The sequence below is a fragment of the Protopterus annectens genome, chromosome 5.part0, assembly GCF_019279795.1.
Source record: "Protopterus annectens isolate FY-2018-M chromosome 5.part0, PAN1.0, whole genome shotgun sequence".
Lineage (NCBI taxonomy): Eukaryota > Metazoa > Chordata > Ceratodontiformes > Protopteridae > Protopterus > Protopterus annectens.
The window spans coordinates 1,871,159,319-1,871,174,242 of NC_056735.1; the positions used below are offsets into that span (position 1 = coordinate 1,871,159,319).

The window sequence follows — 14,924 nt, forward strand, 5'->3', positions numbered from 1 at the left end:
CACAACAAAACAGAGGCAGACAAATACGAAGGCAGGAAAGCAATATATTCTGTGAACCCTTCTGGTATTCTGACTGGTCTACATCTTCTAGAAGAACATTTTATCTGTTAGCAAAATTGCTATGGCTAAAAAAAATGCCACAAAGGTAATTTTAATTTTCAGTTAACATTTTCCCATTATGCATATCCATGTTGATACCCATCTGAAGTATAAAACACTGTACAGTAAATTCAGCAATTTTCTGCTAATAGCTGATCATGTTTATTGTTCTGCACACCTCTAAACCTTTAAGTGCAAGAAATCTGGACAAAGCTAAAAATAACGGGAAGACAAATCAGGAACAAGTTTTAAATACAAAGGCACAAAATCAGGGACAATATTGCTCTTACAAACTTAGAAAGTTGCTAAAATAATTGGTTTTGCATTATCATGCATTTTCTGACGGCTATGAAGTCTGAAACTCAAATGTATGTCATTATTTAGTGACTTAAGTTATCTGATTTGCCACAAAAGACCAGACTAAAAATGTGAGGCAAAAATCTGGACATTTGAGAAGTATGTTTCTGTATATGCTCTTGCAGTTATCCTTAAAGTTTTGACAACATTGTAGAAGTGAATATCTGCTGCAGAATCTGTGGGATTTGCTTGGTGTCCATGGCAACAAAGGACCGCCCAGCTGGTAATGTCCGCTGAAGCCTAGGGTAGAGAAAGAGGGACAAGAAAAATTAACATTGCAAATGAGATACTCTAAAGCACACTCAAGACTCTTTAGAAGTGTGTAAGAAAGGAAGTTGCTTCTACAGAGTATCTTGTCAATACATGTTATTCACACAGTCCCCATTATTTGATAAAAAGGCATGGGAAATCAGTGGCAGAAAAAAAACACTAAAAGCAGCATGACCCATGGATCTTTTCAAGAGCACGAATGCCTATTTCTATAGTTCTGCATTCATTATTGTCACTGCTTTTAGCAACTTTAAAAAAAAGCTTTAGATCATTATGCAAGTGACAAGGTAAACAGGACATACAAAAAAAGATCAGATTTACCAAGCTGTGCTGCCTTAACTCTCCTTATTAACACTTTACACAATTTTAGTGACAAGCTCTATTAGAGCTCTCCTACCCACACAATTAACATATTTCTCTGATGAGCACATTAAATTAAGCTCTCAGAAAATTTCCATGATGCAGTCACCCTTGTATTTGCAGTAACGTTGTATGGCAGAATGACATATCTCCCCAACTACCTGTCTCCATAGGGGTTCCCCAAAGATCCATCCTTGAACCCCTACTTTTCTCTGTTTACACCAATAATCTAGCCTCTGCCACCAAACATGGCACACTCATCCAATACGCAGATGACTCTACCATCATCTGCTCAGCCCAGTCCCTACCCAAACTGCAAAAAGTCACACAGGAAGCCTTTTCCTCTGTTGAAACATGGTTATCCGATGCCCAATTAATACTCAACCCAAACAAAACTAAACTACTCATCTTCTAACCCACCAAACATACTCAAAACAACTCTCACTTTAACATCACAGCAAAAGACAACACCACTATATACCCAACTGAACACACGAAATTGCTAGGAGTGGAAATAGACAATAAACTAAAATTTGACATTCACATATCTATGACCATAAAAAAAGTCCACAAAAAACTAGGAGCATTATACAGAAATAAACAATTTCTCACCAAAGCAGCAAAGATTTCAATAGCAAATTCCCACCTTATCTCCACCCTACTTTATGCCTCTCCAGTATATACCAACCTAAGGCAATGTGATCTAAACAAGCTAGAGACCTGCTACAACAAAATCACAAAATTCGCCACAGGGGCATCCTACCGTAGTCACCACTGTCTCTCACTTGCTGAACTGGGCTGGCTTGAACTCCCTCACCTCCTTCAGTGGTATCAACTCTCACTCGCCCACAAACTAGTAAACCATCCACTAAATGTCCCATCCCTCCAGAATCTACTCCAACCCTATCGCACTACCAGACCACTAAGATCCAGCAACAAAAATCACTTGCAGATCACTAAAGCCAATAACTCTGCTGGTGAAGCACTATTCTCTTGCGCCATAGCCAAATTATTGAACTCACTCCCACCCACAATTACCTCCGTACCATCATGCACCAACTTCAAAACTTTATTAAAAGCGCACCTAAAAACATGCTGGCTATGCCCTTGCAACTCCCACTCTAATATCATCCACCCCATCCAACTACTACCTTTCTTTCACCTCCACTAACTACCTTGATGATAGCAAGCTCAGATGCTCATAAGCCTAGTACTTATTATACAGCAGGAACTTCTCATTGTTACATTTGTTAATGCCTGTTATGTACTTCACAGATCAAGATTCTAGTTGTCTACTGATGTACTATGTTCTTCATCTGTAAATATGTTGTAAGTAATTTCTATGTTAAATTGTTAATCACTATGTAATCCAATGTAACTACTGTCTGTTTATTTTACTGTGGAGCTTTTCTCCCCGGGCCTCCGCTGAAAATGGACCCACGTCCAGTCGGACACTCCCGGTCAACAAATTTAAATAAAATAAAATAATAAAAATAATGTCAATGAGCTTTACAGTTTAAGAGCAGACCTAAAGAAAGGGTTCACTATATAGCGTGTAAAGAGAAGACTATAGTTGGAAAAGCTATCTACCCCCAAAGACATCTGAATTAAAGTAGGGTTAAAACTCCTGATCCCCTTGTGTACAAACAGCAGGTAATATATTAGGAGTGATGTAGTAAACTACAATAGGCAAAATACAGCATATACAATAACAGCTGAATTATAAGCCACTAACATGCTCAAGACAGGAGAACTCAGTGAATGCAACCTAGACCTCCTTTAAAGCAAACCCGAACACACAGAATTAAAATTAAGTTTTAAAATGATTTAAGCAAACATATAATTCATTATCTAGACAGAATGACCATATCCTATGGAATGTTTTGCTGCGTTCCTGCTTTATGATTCAGTAGAGATCAGTTTACTTTAGAATCTGGATTAATCATACACTCTGTATAACCATATGATTGCTATTAGTACTTATTGGTCCATGTCCATCTCAAGTAGATAACTGCATTGAAAAAATAAATGTTTCTGTTTGGGTGTTATTTATTGCATAAATTTAATTACTTGATCAATACAATGCAAACAGTGCTAAGGTATAAGTCCTTCTGACGGGTTGATAGGTGATGTGAAGATAGGTGAAGGCTGCCAGCCTACCCAGATAGAATTGTGTAGATAATTCTGTCATTTGCAAATATTAATGTAAGCCACAGGCTTGTTCTCTTAAATGTGAAAAGACTGTATTGGATGTTGAACTGAAAAAAATGTATCAACAGTGCACTTTGCTGTAGGAAAGCTGATAAGTCAAGCATTGTGAAATTCTTTGATCTAAAACTCGGAGCCGAGATGTCTAGAAGAAGGAATTCTGGCTATTGTTTTGAGACCAGAGTTAATTACTGGAATTTGCATGTATAATTTCTTTTATTGCTCTGGCTTCCTGACCAGCTGCAAGATCAAAAGGGCTATTAAACTCTGAGTTTCTGTTAGCCTGGGAACTAGAAAGAAATTATGTAATCTGAAATGAATCAGTGGTACCGTGTTATCAATTTAAGGACAGAAAGAATGAGGGCGTTTAGCATTTGTCTTGAGAACATCCAACTCACCAGCACTCTGCCTGTGTTCTATATGTAAGTTTATTTTAGAACTGCATTTTCTCTGAGATATAGCTAGCAACTAGGAAGATTAAATTAGTTTCTTTCTATATTGATGCCAGTACTTTTCTAGTGTATTATTTCTCTGTGATCTCTGAACTCTTGACTAGCACTGTGTAGTAAGAAGTATTGTCTTGTGTTTTTATTATTTATTATTAAATATTTTTAAACCTTTCAACTGTGGCTGTTTTATGTAGAGATAATTTAAGCTGTAAGAGTATATTGCATGTATTTAGTGATATTGTACCAAGCCACTCCAATAGCCTTGCTGTTCAGTCATACTAACAATTTGGATAATAATATTGCACAGTATAATTGGACACCCTTTCATAAGGGCCTTTTAGTAGCTGATAAATATTAGTGGATGGTGGCAAGTGGTACTGCCATATAGTCTGGGTAAAAGGGACACAGCTGGAGAACTTGTGCCAGCCTTCCCCAGGAGTGTCTGTGTGGTTGTATATAACTGTTATCTCAAAGTGTGTGTCAGCTATTTGGGCAGGAACACGAAGCACTGGTTGGGCAGAGGGGGTTCTGGAGGTTTTAGCTTGCCCACAAGGCTGAGATCTGGACCCTATAGCTGTGCCAGTGGAGATTCTTACTGGGGACTTGGAGAGAAAAGGAGAAACCAGCCCCAGACTGAATGTGATCTCTGTGTGCTCTTAAAGGAAATTGTACTTTACTGTGTGTGTGTATTTATTATCCTTTCCCTATATGGACGCCCCTCACTGGTGTTAGTGGTGAGGACTGAGGCTCCTTGATTGCCAGTGCACGGGTGTTACAGGTGACTACAATGAACACAGGAGGAGGAAGCAGGTACAGGACTTGATTAAATAAAAAAAATATATAACTTTGTGTGATATTATAATGCATTGACATTTTTAATGTTATTTCAGCTGGCATCCATGACATAGTTATATTATGTGCTCTGTATTTTTCAGGTTTTCAACTTCTGCATAATTGCTGTAACTCTATAATAAACATTCACATACAATAATTTAACACAATTTTATATTTTCTGATAAGCTTTTTGAGGCACTTTACTGTTATAACTCTCCTGAATGATGTTTCCTTTTGTTTTTGACCCCTGTCAGAGCTACAAAAAGAGAAAAAGAAAATCTAGTTACACAATTCAGCAATCAGAGAATAATTCGTGTTACTTTGGCTGGCTATAAAGCACAAGGGCTTAAAGCCATAAACTACCAACATTAATCAGCAGTCCTTAGTTCTAGTCCACTATTCTCCATTTGCAAATTGCACGTCTTGAACAAACCCCTTAATCAGACCAGCACAGACACCAAAAAGAAAAAAAACAATGTCTTAAGTGTTGGGGGAACAAGCCATCAGATCAAACACATACATTCTTGGGTTTGTCCAAGTTATCCAAAGTGTGCTATAGATGGGTCATAACTACAAGTATATCAAATTGTTTGCCTAACATAAAAAGAGGTTAGACAATTACTGTTCAGGAACTATCTGAATTAGCAGGTATCTAACTGAAATTCAGATGTCTGGCTAATCTGAAATGCAAATGCACGCACCTTGACTGATGTATTTTTGTTTTAGGTCCATTGAAGAGAAGCATGCTCTGTCCTTTTCTCTGTCATTCTGTAAATATGAAAGTCAACACTACAGTGAAAAGAGCTAACTGTTTTAGGATATTTAGAGATTTTGGTAAGAAATACTTTGTGCATCTCTTCAATAGATACATATGACCTAAAGTGCTTAAAATGTGCTTCCATGTTTAACAGAAGAGGTAATTCATTGCTATATTAAGTAACCATCAAACAATTTGTTGAATTTTGTAGTACTAACAACCAACCTGACAGGATTCAAGAGAGACGACCTAGCAGTCGATTCAATGGAAACATCAGAGATACTATTTTTGATATGGGGAAGAAGTTATTGACTATTAAAAGTATTAAAATAGACATTGCTTATTTGACCAGATGTTTGACTTTAAAAATAGTTCCCAAAGGGCTTCAGTTTTTTAAACTACCCTTGGGAGTTGAATACAGTGACTCTAATAAGAATCTTTTCAACAAATTGTTTGATGGTTACGGTTTTGACTATATGAATTTGTTAATTAAGATTAATGATGAAAAACTGTCTGTCTTAGTCAATGAGGTTGAGAAAATGAATAATGAAATTATCAATGATGTTTCTTTTTGTCAATGGAATGAGTTATATAACAAACAATTTACTTTAGCTGAGCAGAAGGCTAACAACATTTTTTCCAGGAAATGTAGAAAAATATCAAGGGATTTAGAAATTTATCAAAACAACAGAGCATATGTTTGGCCTCTAGATAGAAAAGACAAGGGGGGAGGAAGAAAAGTGTTTCAAGGAGACAGACAAACTGATTATGAGTCAAATTTTCAGGGGGGGAGATTTTTTCCTGCACCCAAAAGACAATACCCAAAGTACAACAGGAGATGGTAACTAAGACCCCATAGGTCATAGAATATGTCCCGAAGGGGTGGAGTATTCTTTCGGACATCCATCCAGAGGGACTATAATTCCCTCCCCTTTGGTTTTAGATGGTTTAGATGTTTTAGAATTTTCAGAAGCATCTGACACTTTAATCCATGATAGGTTGAGTAATACCTTCCATCAAGAAACTAGTTTGGAAATGAAGGGAATTATCCATTCCTATCATGGGTTTAACATTTTTAATTATACAGACCTTCACATTACTCAAGAAATGTTTCAGTTATTTACTAAGGGAATCAAATTTATTCCAACGGTGCGTTTCAATTTAGTTGATGTTATAAAAGAGGTTAAGTTGTACTGTAGACGGTTGAATTTAGCCCTGCAGTTCAAACAGGCTACTGAGGATCAAAATACAACTCCTAGTACTAGAATATTGAAAAGGAGTACTTTTATTCCAGTTTCTCACCCACAGGTGTCAAATTTTAAGAAAATGGTTTGTCATGATTTATACAGTTTTACAAAAACTAAGAAGTTGGATTGTTCTAATAAACACGTTGATAATTTAACAGAAGAGGAACGTAAATGTTTGGACTTTTTTATTTCCAACAGAGATATTCGGGTCATGAAGCCTGACAAAGGGGGTGGGATAGTGTTGTATAAAAGTGTGGATTATACCAACGCAATGACTAATATTATTTTACAATCTGGTAACTATGAATTGGTATCTTTGAACGAAATCAACATAGGATACAAAAGGATAGATTTAGCTATTGAAGAATATTTTTTGGACCAGAGGATTGCCAAGGATATTTACGAATATTTAAAGGTTGAATACCCCATTCTGGCTACAATCTTTGGTATACCTAAAGTCCATAAATGTATTTCCCAGCCCCCTTTTAGGCCCATTGTCTCCGGTAGTCATTCCAAGACCTACCCTATAGGGGTTATCATTGACAGGTGGACCAAACCGCTATATGAAAAGATTCCACACCTCATCAAGGACTCTTGGTCATTTGTAGGTCAATTGACATCAGACTTGTGGAGAAAGGGGTTAATGTTTATGACCATTGATGGAGTTGATCTCTTTTCTTGTATCCCGAGGGACACAGGTCTCGAATTTTTAGTAACAGTCTCAGACAATATTCTGACTTTAATTGGGACCGAGTTTGTCTCATTGTTGATATGATGGCACTTGTTCTGGATTACAATTTTATTCAATTTGAAGGGGAATATTACAAGCAAAAGAGGGGCGTGGTGATGGGGGCTTCCTGTGCCCCCATTTTCGCCAATTTGGTAATGTTAGAGTGGGAAACAAATTTTTTGTTCCCTAGTGAATTTTTTTCCCATGTGGTGTATTACACTAGGTATTTGGATGATCTATTTATTTTATGGAACGGTCCCGTCAATCGAATTCCCCTTTTTATTGAATACATTCATCAAACTACAGATTTTTTGAAGTTCACCTATCAATTTGACACAGGTGGTATTGCTTATTTGGACCTTTTCATTAGTCAGTCAGATGAAGGGTTTGTGTCCCGTATCTTTAGAAAGGAAACATTTTCTAACGACTACTTACAATATAGTAGTAACCATCCTAGATACGTTTTCAAGAACGTTTTTAAGGGACAATGCATTAGGGAAGCCCGTATGTCTTCCAATAGAGATATTATGTGTAGGGAACTTGACTTTATTACATCCATGTTCCTTGATAGGGGGTGCCCTAGCCCACTATTGGACGATATTGTATCGTACGTTAAAGGTGAATGGAGTAACAGATACCCCCCAATTTTGGGTGTGGGTTCCCTTATGAAGAGCAGGGAAGGTTTAAAAACAGAAAATAGGCAGAGAGGGTGTGTTCTAACCTATTCACCTTTTGTTCAATACATGAAGAACACCATTTGTGAGCATTGGAAGTTGATTTGTGTTGATCATGATTTAGAAGAAATTTTGGGAAAGAGACCTAGTTTTGTTTTTAAGACTGGACCTAACCTCAAGAGTCTACTTGAGATGAGGACCCACATCAAACACAAATATGGAGGGACAAAGAAATGTGGATGTTGCAGGCAGTGCAATGCCATTAGGGAAGATGATGGCATTAGGTTGGCAGATTATAAAAGGACATATGTGAGATGTAGGACAGGGAATTGTAATATCATGAATGTAGTTTATATTGCAACATGTTTGGCCTGCCCAGTATATTATATAGGGAAAACTGAGAGGCATTTTAGAAAACGTATTTATGAACATCTTTATAAGATCAAAAAGAAGGATTCCAAGAATGCACTTTATAGGCACATTTCTTCCTATGGTATTACACATAGGTTTACATTTTCCATCATTGACACCGTGGATGTTTCCCCTTTCGGGGGAAACTAGAAAGCCTTGCTTGCCATGAAAGAAACTAAATGGCAAATTTTAACGAACGCTACACGATTCCCCGGAATTAATGATTTTATTAGTATCAAGCCTTTTTTTGATTTTGGCTTGAAGGAAGTTGACTCAACTTCACAGTTGTATTAATTAACTAATCTATTTTTTAGTATATCACAATATTTTGGTATCGGGTTTACATATGTAATATTAGATTTATATTATTTATATTATTTACATTTGTATATATACACACACATCTACATATTGTGTGTTTTTTGAGTGGGTGGAATATGACTATTCTTGTTTTATTTTCTTTATTTAACATTTGATGATTGAGATTCTTTATTTAACATTTGATGATTGAGATTTTGGAGGTTGTATCTTTAAATGAAAACTTGTTTTTTGGCGCCAAAAAAGGTTTTTAAATGGTTTTGTTACAACTGTTCGGGGTTCTGAGGAAGTCTGGATTATCAGATGAAAGCGCTTAACCCCTTGGTTTTGGATTATTCTTGTTGAATTTTTATTAAATTGTTTTTATCCCTGGACAAGCTGTGGATTTCTTGGGCTGACTGCGTGCTCATTCCTTTTCCTGCAAGTGTTCCCAAGGTCAACATAGCAAGAAAAATCTTCCATTACTCATTTCATGCTACTGACTTCTTTTTTTACAACAAAAATATTTTTTCTAATATTCATTTCTCTCTCTTATTTTTTTACCTTCTTTCACCTAAATGTTCCCTAAAACTCCTAAAACTCACATTTAAATACTTACTCAATAAGCTTTGTTTTTTCGCTCTTACCTTCCATTGAAAGCCAAAACAAATGTGAAGACACTAGAAAAACTATGTGACTAGATAATTCTAACCCTCCTTTTTATTTGTTATTACAGGAAAAATCCACTATTATTTGGGTTCATCCCAGAGCCAAAAACTATACATACCCCCAAATATGTCAACTTACCTAATATTTCTGAAAGAAACTAAATAAACTTTGTTCTCATGTGTTATCTGAAATGATTTCCACATCTGAACATCATCTTAAATGCCTTCCATCTTTGAATACTCTGCCTTACTTCTTTCAACTCTGCTTCCCATTGTTTAATGACTACGTCCTCAGCCCAAAACTGAATCCCTAACATCTCAAACATGCTCTTAAACATAAATGTCTCCTGCTTTCACTCCATCTCCAAAACCTTTATATTTTTATTGTTCAGCATTGAAAACTATACATTTAAAGAATCTTTTCATCACCTTCACCCCTTCCCTTATGATCCCAATGACTCCCTAAAATGAAATAGAAACAAAGAAAAACGCTGGATACACATGGCAGAATACTTTGGTGTTAGAGATTGTCAAGATGCGTATGAGAGTAGGGGATTTACACAATAAAACTGAGGGGATTGAGCAAAGGCGGATCCTGTCTTTTCAGGCGGACAAACTTCCAGATTTGAATAGCAGGGTTTCCCTTAAACCTGCTTTGAAATCCAGGAACCTTAAGCACTAGCAGTATTACACCTGTTACAGATAGTTTAGACAGATGTTTTAATAGTTTTTAAATTGTTGTGTTAGTTTAAATTAATGTTTTAATTACGGGCATGTGATTGATAGGTATATGATTGGTTTGATTCAGTGACATCATACTATTTAAACAGTTCATTGTGTCTTTTAAAAATGTAGTCTGATGAAGCGACATTTGGTCATTAAAGTGCTTACTATTTGTTTATATTAAAGTATTCTGCCGTGAGTTTTTCTTTATTTCTATTTAATTCTTTCAATGCTGGCTACTTTATTCGGTAATGGAGTTTTTTCTATATCATCTCATTTGTTCTTCAATCTCTACCCGACATGGCAGAGGGGATAGCCGAACTGCCTCAAATTGGACTAAATAGTCAACTGACATCAGAATCTGTTACTGAGATTAACAGGAAGAGGCTTGATCGTTTTAACCAACTTCTTGATGTTACTATAAACCCTCTGCTTTCAGTAGAGATTAATACTTTGGATGGCATGCCATTAGAGAATACTAGTATGCATGATGGCTTCATGAGCAAATATCGAGAGTTAGAGAATAAACTGTATAAGTACAAGCAACTGCAATGGCAGCACTTCCATCTCAAAGCCTCCCTGAACCACAATATAGCACCTAGAGGGCTATGAGTACTTACTATGCTGAGTTATGGCCAAACATATCCCGAGCTCCTTAGACGTTGGCAGATGCTAAATTTAGAGTGCAGTGCCAAGTACATTCAATTACTCATTTTTTTTCGACCATTAAAATTAGAGCTGCATGGTGAGATTAATGGAATGCAGAATGAGATTTATGATCTATATTCAGTTGACGTTGTAGGTGACAAAATGGAATTGTTGCATGAGAGCATATTTGGCTATGAAAAGAGGTTGTCTGCAATTAAGACTCGTAAATTGCAGAGAGACCTCCATGATTTTCAGCATGGCAACGTATTTTCTTGGGCTAGAGACAGGCAACAATTAGATCTGGTACAATGGGATACTATGAATGGGTGGAATAATAGCATTGGAAGAGCAGCAACCAATGATACCAGTCAGCCTCGTCCAGCTCCACCTCCATTCAGTAGGAACAACGTGAACGTAGCCACAGACAAATCCACCAATGCAGGAAATTTGATATCCAAGGCAGAAGCAATTACAAATGCTAACTCAGTGAGACAAGATGATCCATCGACGGGTACAAATAATAGTTGCCAGATTGAAAATCAGAAAGAACCAGCTCAAGGAATTTCTGGCTATAATGGTGAGAATAGTTCTGGGACCTCAACGATCTCTTCACAAGGGCATTTTTTAATGAGCAATCCCCTTCTGATAAGGGGAAGATCCAGGTCAAGATAGGGGGAATGCGCCATCAACACAACATCGAGGAGCTAACCATGACTGGAAAGAAGGTGAAACAGGTTTAGTATATAACATATCATCTCATGTATTAAATGATCGGCAACTGACTTTACTTAATAAAGTCTTGAGCTTTGTGCCTGTGCAAAAGGCAAACTTAGTAGACATACTTCATGATCTGAGGATGTTTGGGAGAACTCTTACTCTGAGGACTATGTTTAAAGGGAATATGCATGAACAGTGTATATTTAAAAAACAGAGTACGTTTTCTCCCCCTGTGAACTCAGTTATTGACTTGTTTGTCGAAGTTTGTGATAAACAATTAATAGACATTTTTAAAGATGAAGTCAGACCCACATTTTTCAATATGTCTGCGGCTGACTACGAAGCTCTATATGAACTTAAGAATCTGTCTTTTAGAGAAATACAACCTGCCGATAAGGGTGGCAGTAGCGTTCTTTTAGACAAAGAGTTACGCTATATAGTAACATGATGTGTCTTTTATGTGATGTGAGTACATATGATGCCATACCTGCCAGTGCAGTTAAAGGTGTTATTGATAGGGTTGATTTTTTGGTCTTGAACTTATTGATTAGTCGAATGATCTCTGAATTTATATTTTATTTCAAAGTAGAACATCCAGTTATACCCATAATGTACGGTTTGCCTAAAATCCACAAGAATTTGACCAATCCCCCTATGCGTCCAATTGTGTCTAGCAGGGGTTGGACAACCAAGCCATTGTCAATATTTGTTGAGAAAAACTTATACCCAGTTTTAGATCACTGTGAAATGGTACTGAAAGACACCAAACGTTTTTTGAGAGAGTTGAGCGACCATCTAGAATCTATTGAGACTGAGTGTTTTTTTGTGACTCTTGATATAGAGTCATTGTTTACAGTTATTCCTAATGCTGGGGCATAGGCAACATCAGTGAATTATTATTAAGTAAGAATATGACTCCAGAGAAAGTTAGACTTTTGTGTGCTCTATTGGAGATCATACTTGAAAATAATGTGCTCATTTTTGGAGATGAATATTATCTGCAGAAGGTTGGTGTGGCTATGGGCACGGCCTGTGCCAATAGCTATGCCAACCTTTCGCTGGTACAATGGGAAATGACCAATATTCTTTCCAACAATGTTTTCAGTGCTTCTGTAGCATGGTACAAGTGTTTTGTGGATGATATTTTTTTGCTGTGGTGTGACACTGAAGATCGTCTGAAAGAATTTTTAAGTTACATCAGTTGGGCCAATGCTTTTCTTAGGTTTACCTCTAAATATTCTCTGAACAAGATTGAATTTTTGGATGTTAAGGTGAACAGAGATCATGTGCATTCTGTCTCTACTTTGTTATATAGGATGCCAGTAAGAAAGAACAATTTCTTACATAATAAGAGCATGCACCCTAGACACACCAAGCGTAATGTGCTAAAGAGGCAGATATATCGCATCATGCAGTTGCATAATGATGATGACCAACTGAGATTTGCTTTAATCATACTTAAATGTGAGTTTCCTGAAAGAGGGTATAGTGAAAGTGATATTGAAAATAAAATAAAGAATGCATGGAGTGAGAGGCAAAGTAGGTGTGCATAGCATTATGTTAAGAAAGACAAGTGCCATGAGACAAGGGGCGAAACAGGAGCATCGGCTCCTTATAATAGTAATATTACAGCCAATGCAGTGAGAATGCCCCTTACCTTCGCTAGTAACATTAATATAGTCTGTGATGTAATTAAGAACAATTAGGACATTCTATCGACTGTTAGTGAGTTAGAAGGAGTGATAGGTGACACACCCAGTTTTGCTTTTCGTAATAATAGATCATTGAAAAGCCATCTTTGTTATAAATCTCATGACACTTTCGGATCTACTAGATCTGATAGATTAGGCACTTATTCCTGTAGAAGATGTATGGCATGTGCATATATTCACAAAGGGGTACTGTTTGTACACCCCAGCTTAGGATTTAGAATTGATTGTGGCTTCTATGCAGACTGTACAACTAAAAATGTGATCTACTTTTGTTATTGTACACTATGCTACTCCTTCTACATTGGTAAGACCAATTGCTCACTTAAAGAAAGAATTCTAGAACATCTAAGGGACAAAGAATTGTAAAGAAAGTAATGCGTTGAAATTGCATGTCAAGAAGGAAGGCATTGGCCATGTATTTAAATTCTTGGTGTTAGAGATTGTCAAGATGAGTATGAGAGGAGGGGATTTACACAATAAAACTGAGGGGGATTTAGCAAAATTGGATCCTGTCTTTTCAGGTGGACAAACCTCCAGGTTTGAATAGCAGGGTTTCCCTTAAACCTGCTTTGAAATCCAGGAACCTTAAGTACTAGCAGTATTACACCTTTTACAGATAGTTAGTTTTTACTTAGACAGACGTTTTAATAGTTTTTAAATTGTTGTGTTAATTTAAATTAATGTTTTAAAAAGGGGCATGTGATTGATAGGTATATGATTGGTCTGATTCAGTGAAATCATGCTATTTAAACAGTTCATTCTGTCTTTTAAAAATGTAGTCTGATGAAGTGACATTTGGTTATGAAGGTGCTTACTATTTGTTTATATTAAAGTTTCTGTTGTGTGTATCCAGTGTTTTTCTTTGTTTTTATTTAATTCTTTCAACACTGGCTACTTTATTCGGTAGTGGAGTTTTTTCTATATCATCTCATAGATTCCCTAAAATGCACTGAACCTTCCTCATATGCAATCTGACATATTTTGAAGTTAAAGAATTTATTTATTTATTTTATTTATTTTATTTTATTTTACATTTGTTGACCGGGCTAGTCCAACTGGATAATTTACATTTTCAGTGGAGGCCCGGGGAGAAAAGCTCCACAGATTAAAACAAGGTTATAGAGATTAAACAATTACAATAAATGTCTGAGACACAGACAGTGAGCAACAATGCATACATATTAGTCTAGCTAAAGTAATAAAAACACAGTGCTATCTACATATTGAGAAAGGCATTAATTCTTTACAGTACAATTATGTGAGAATGGAGTAATTACATATTTTAAAATGTATATACGTACTTATAAAAGACAATGTTTGTACTTTTTTTTTTTTTTTTTTTGAGAACAGTAGTAACAGTACAGTCATTAAGTCATTTGTGATCACAGGGAAAGATTACAGTTTTGAAATAAGGAATTATGAGAGTAAAATGAAGAAAGTGGATTAGTCTGGATTGGTACAAGAGCAGAGCCAGAAGTTGTTCAGATGTAAAAGAAGTTGTTTTTTAAAAAGATGAAAGGAGCCGAGAGAGGTAATGTGTGAGGGGAGGTTATTCCATGTTTTGCCTACTGAGTTGGAGAAAAGGCAGTTACCTGCAGAATTTGTGATTCTAGTTGTGTTGACTTGTAGCTTTTCGGCGGAGCGCAGCTGTTTCAAGTTATTATAGGGGGTCAAGAGGTTACTAAGAGCAGGTGTCTTTGATGGTTGATATAGAATGTTATGTGTTATTAATAGTTGTTGATAGATAAGTTTATTAGGAAGTT

At 36.4% G+C, this 14,924-nt stretch overlaps 1 protein-coding gene across 1 annotated transcript in view; it reads right to left on the reverse strand.

Moving 5' to 3' along the window:
• Positions 1–237: 237 nt before the first annotated feature.
• Positions 238–14,924, reverse strand: part of VWA8 (von Willebrand factor A domain containing 8) — a 3,458,065-nt gene continuing 3,443,378 nt past the window's right edge. Inside the window, exon 45 of the mRNA XM_044071701.1 lies at positions 238–696. Within this exon, the coding sequence (XP_043927636.1) occupies positions 588–696 (109 nt within the window). The 3' untranslated portion in view covers positions 238–587. The remainder of the gene's footprint in view (positions 697–14,924) is intronic.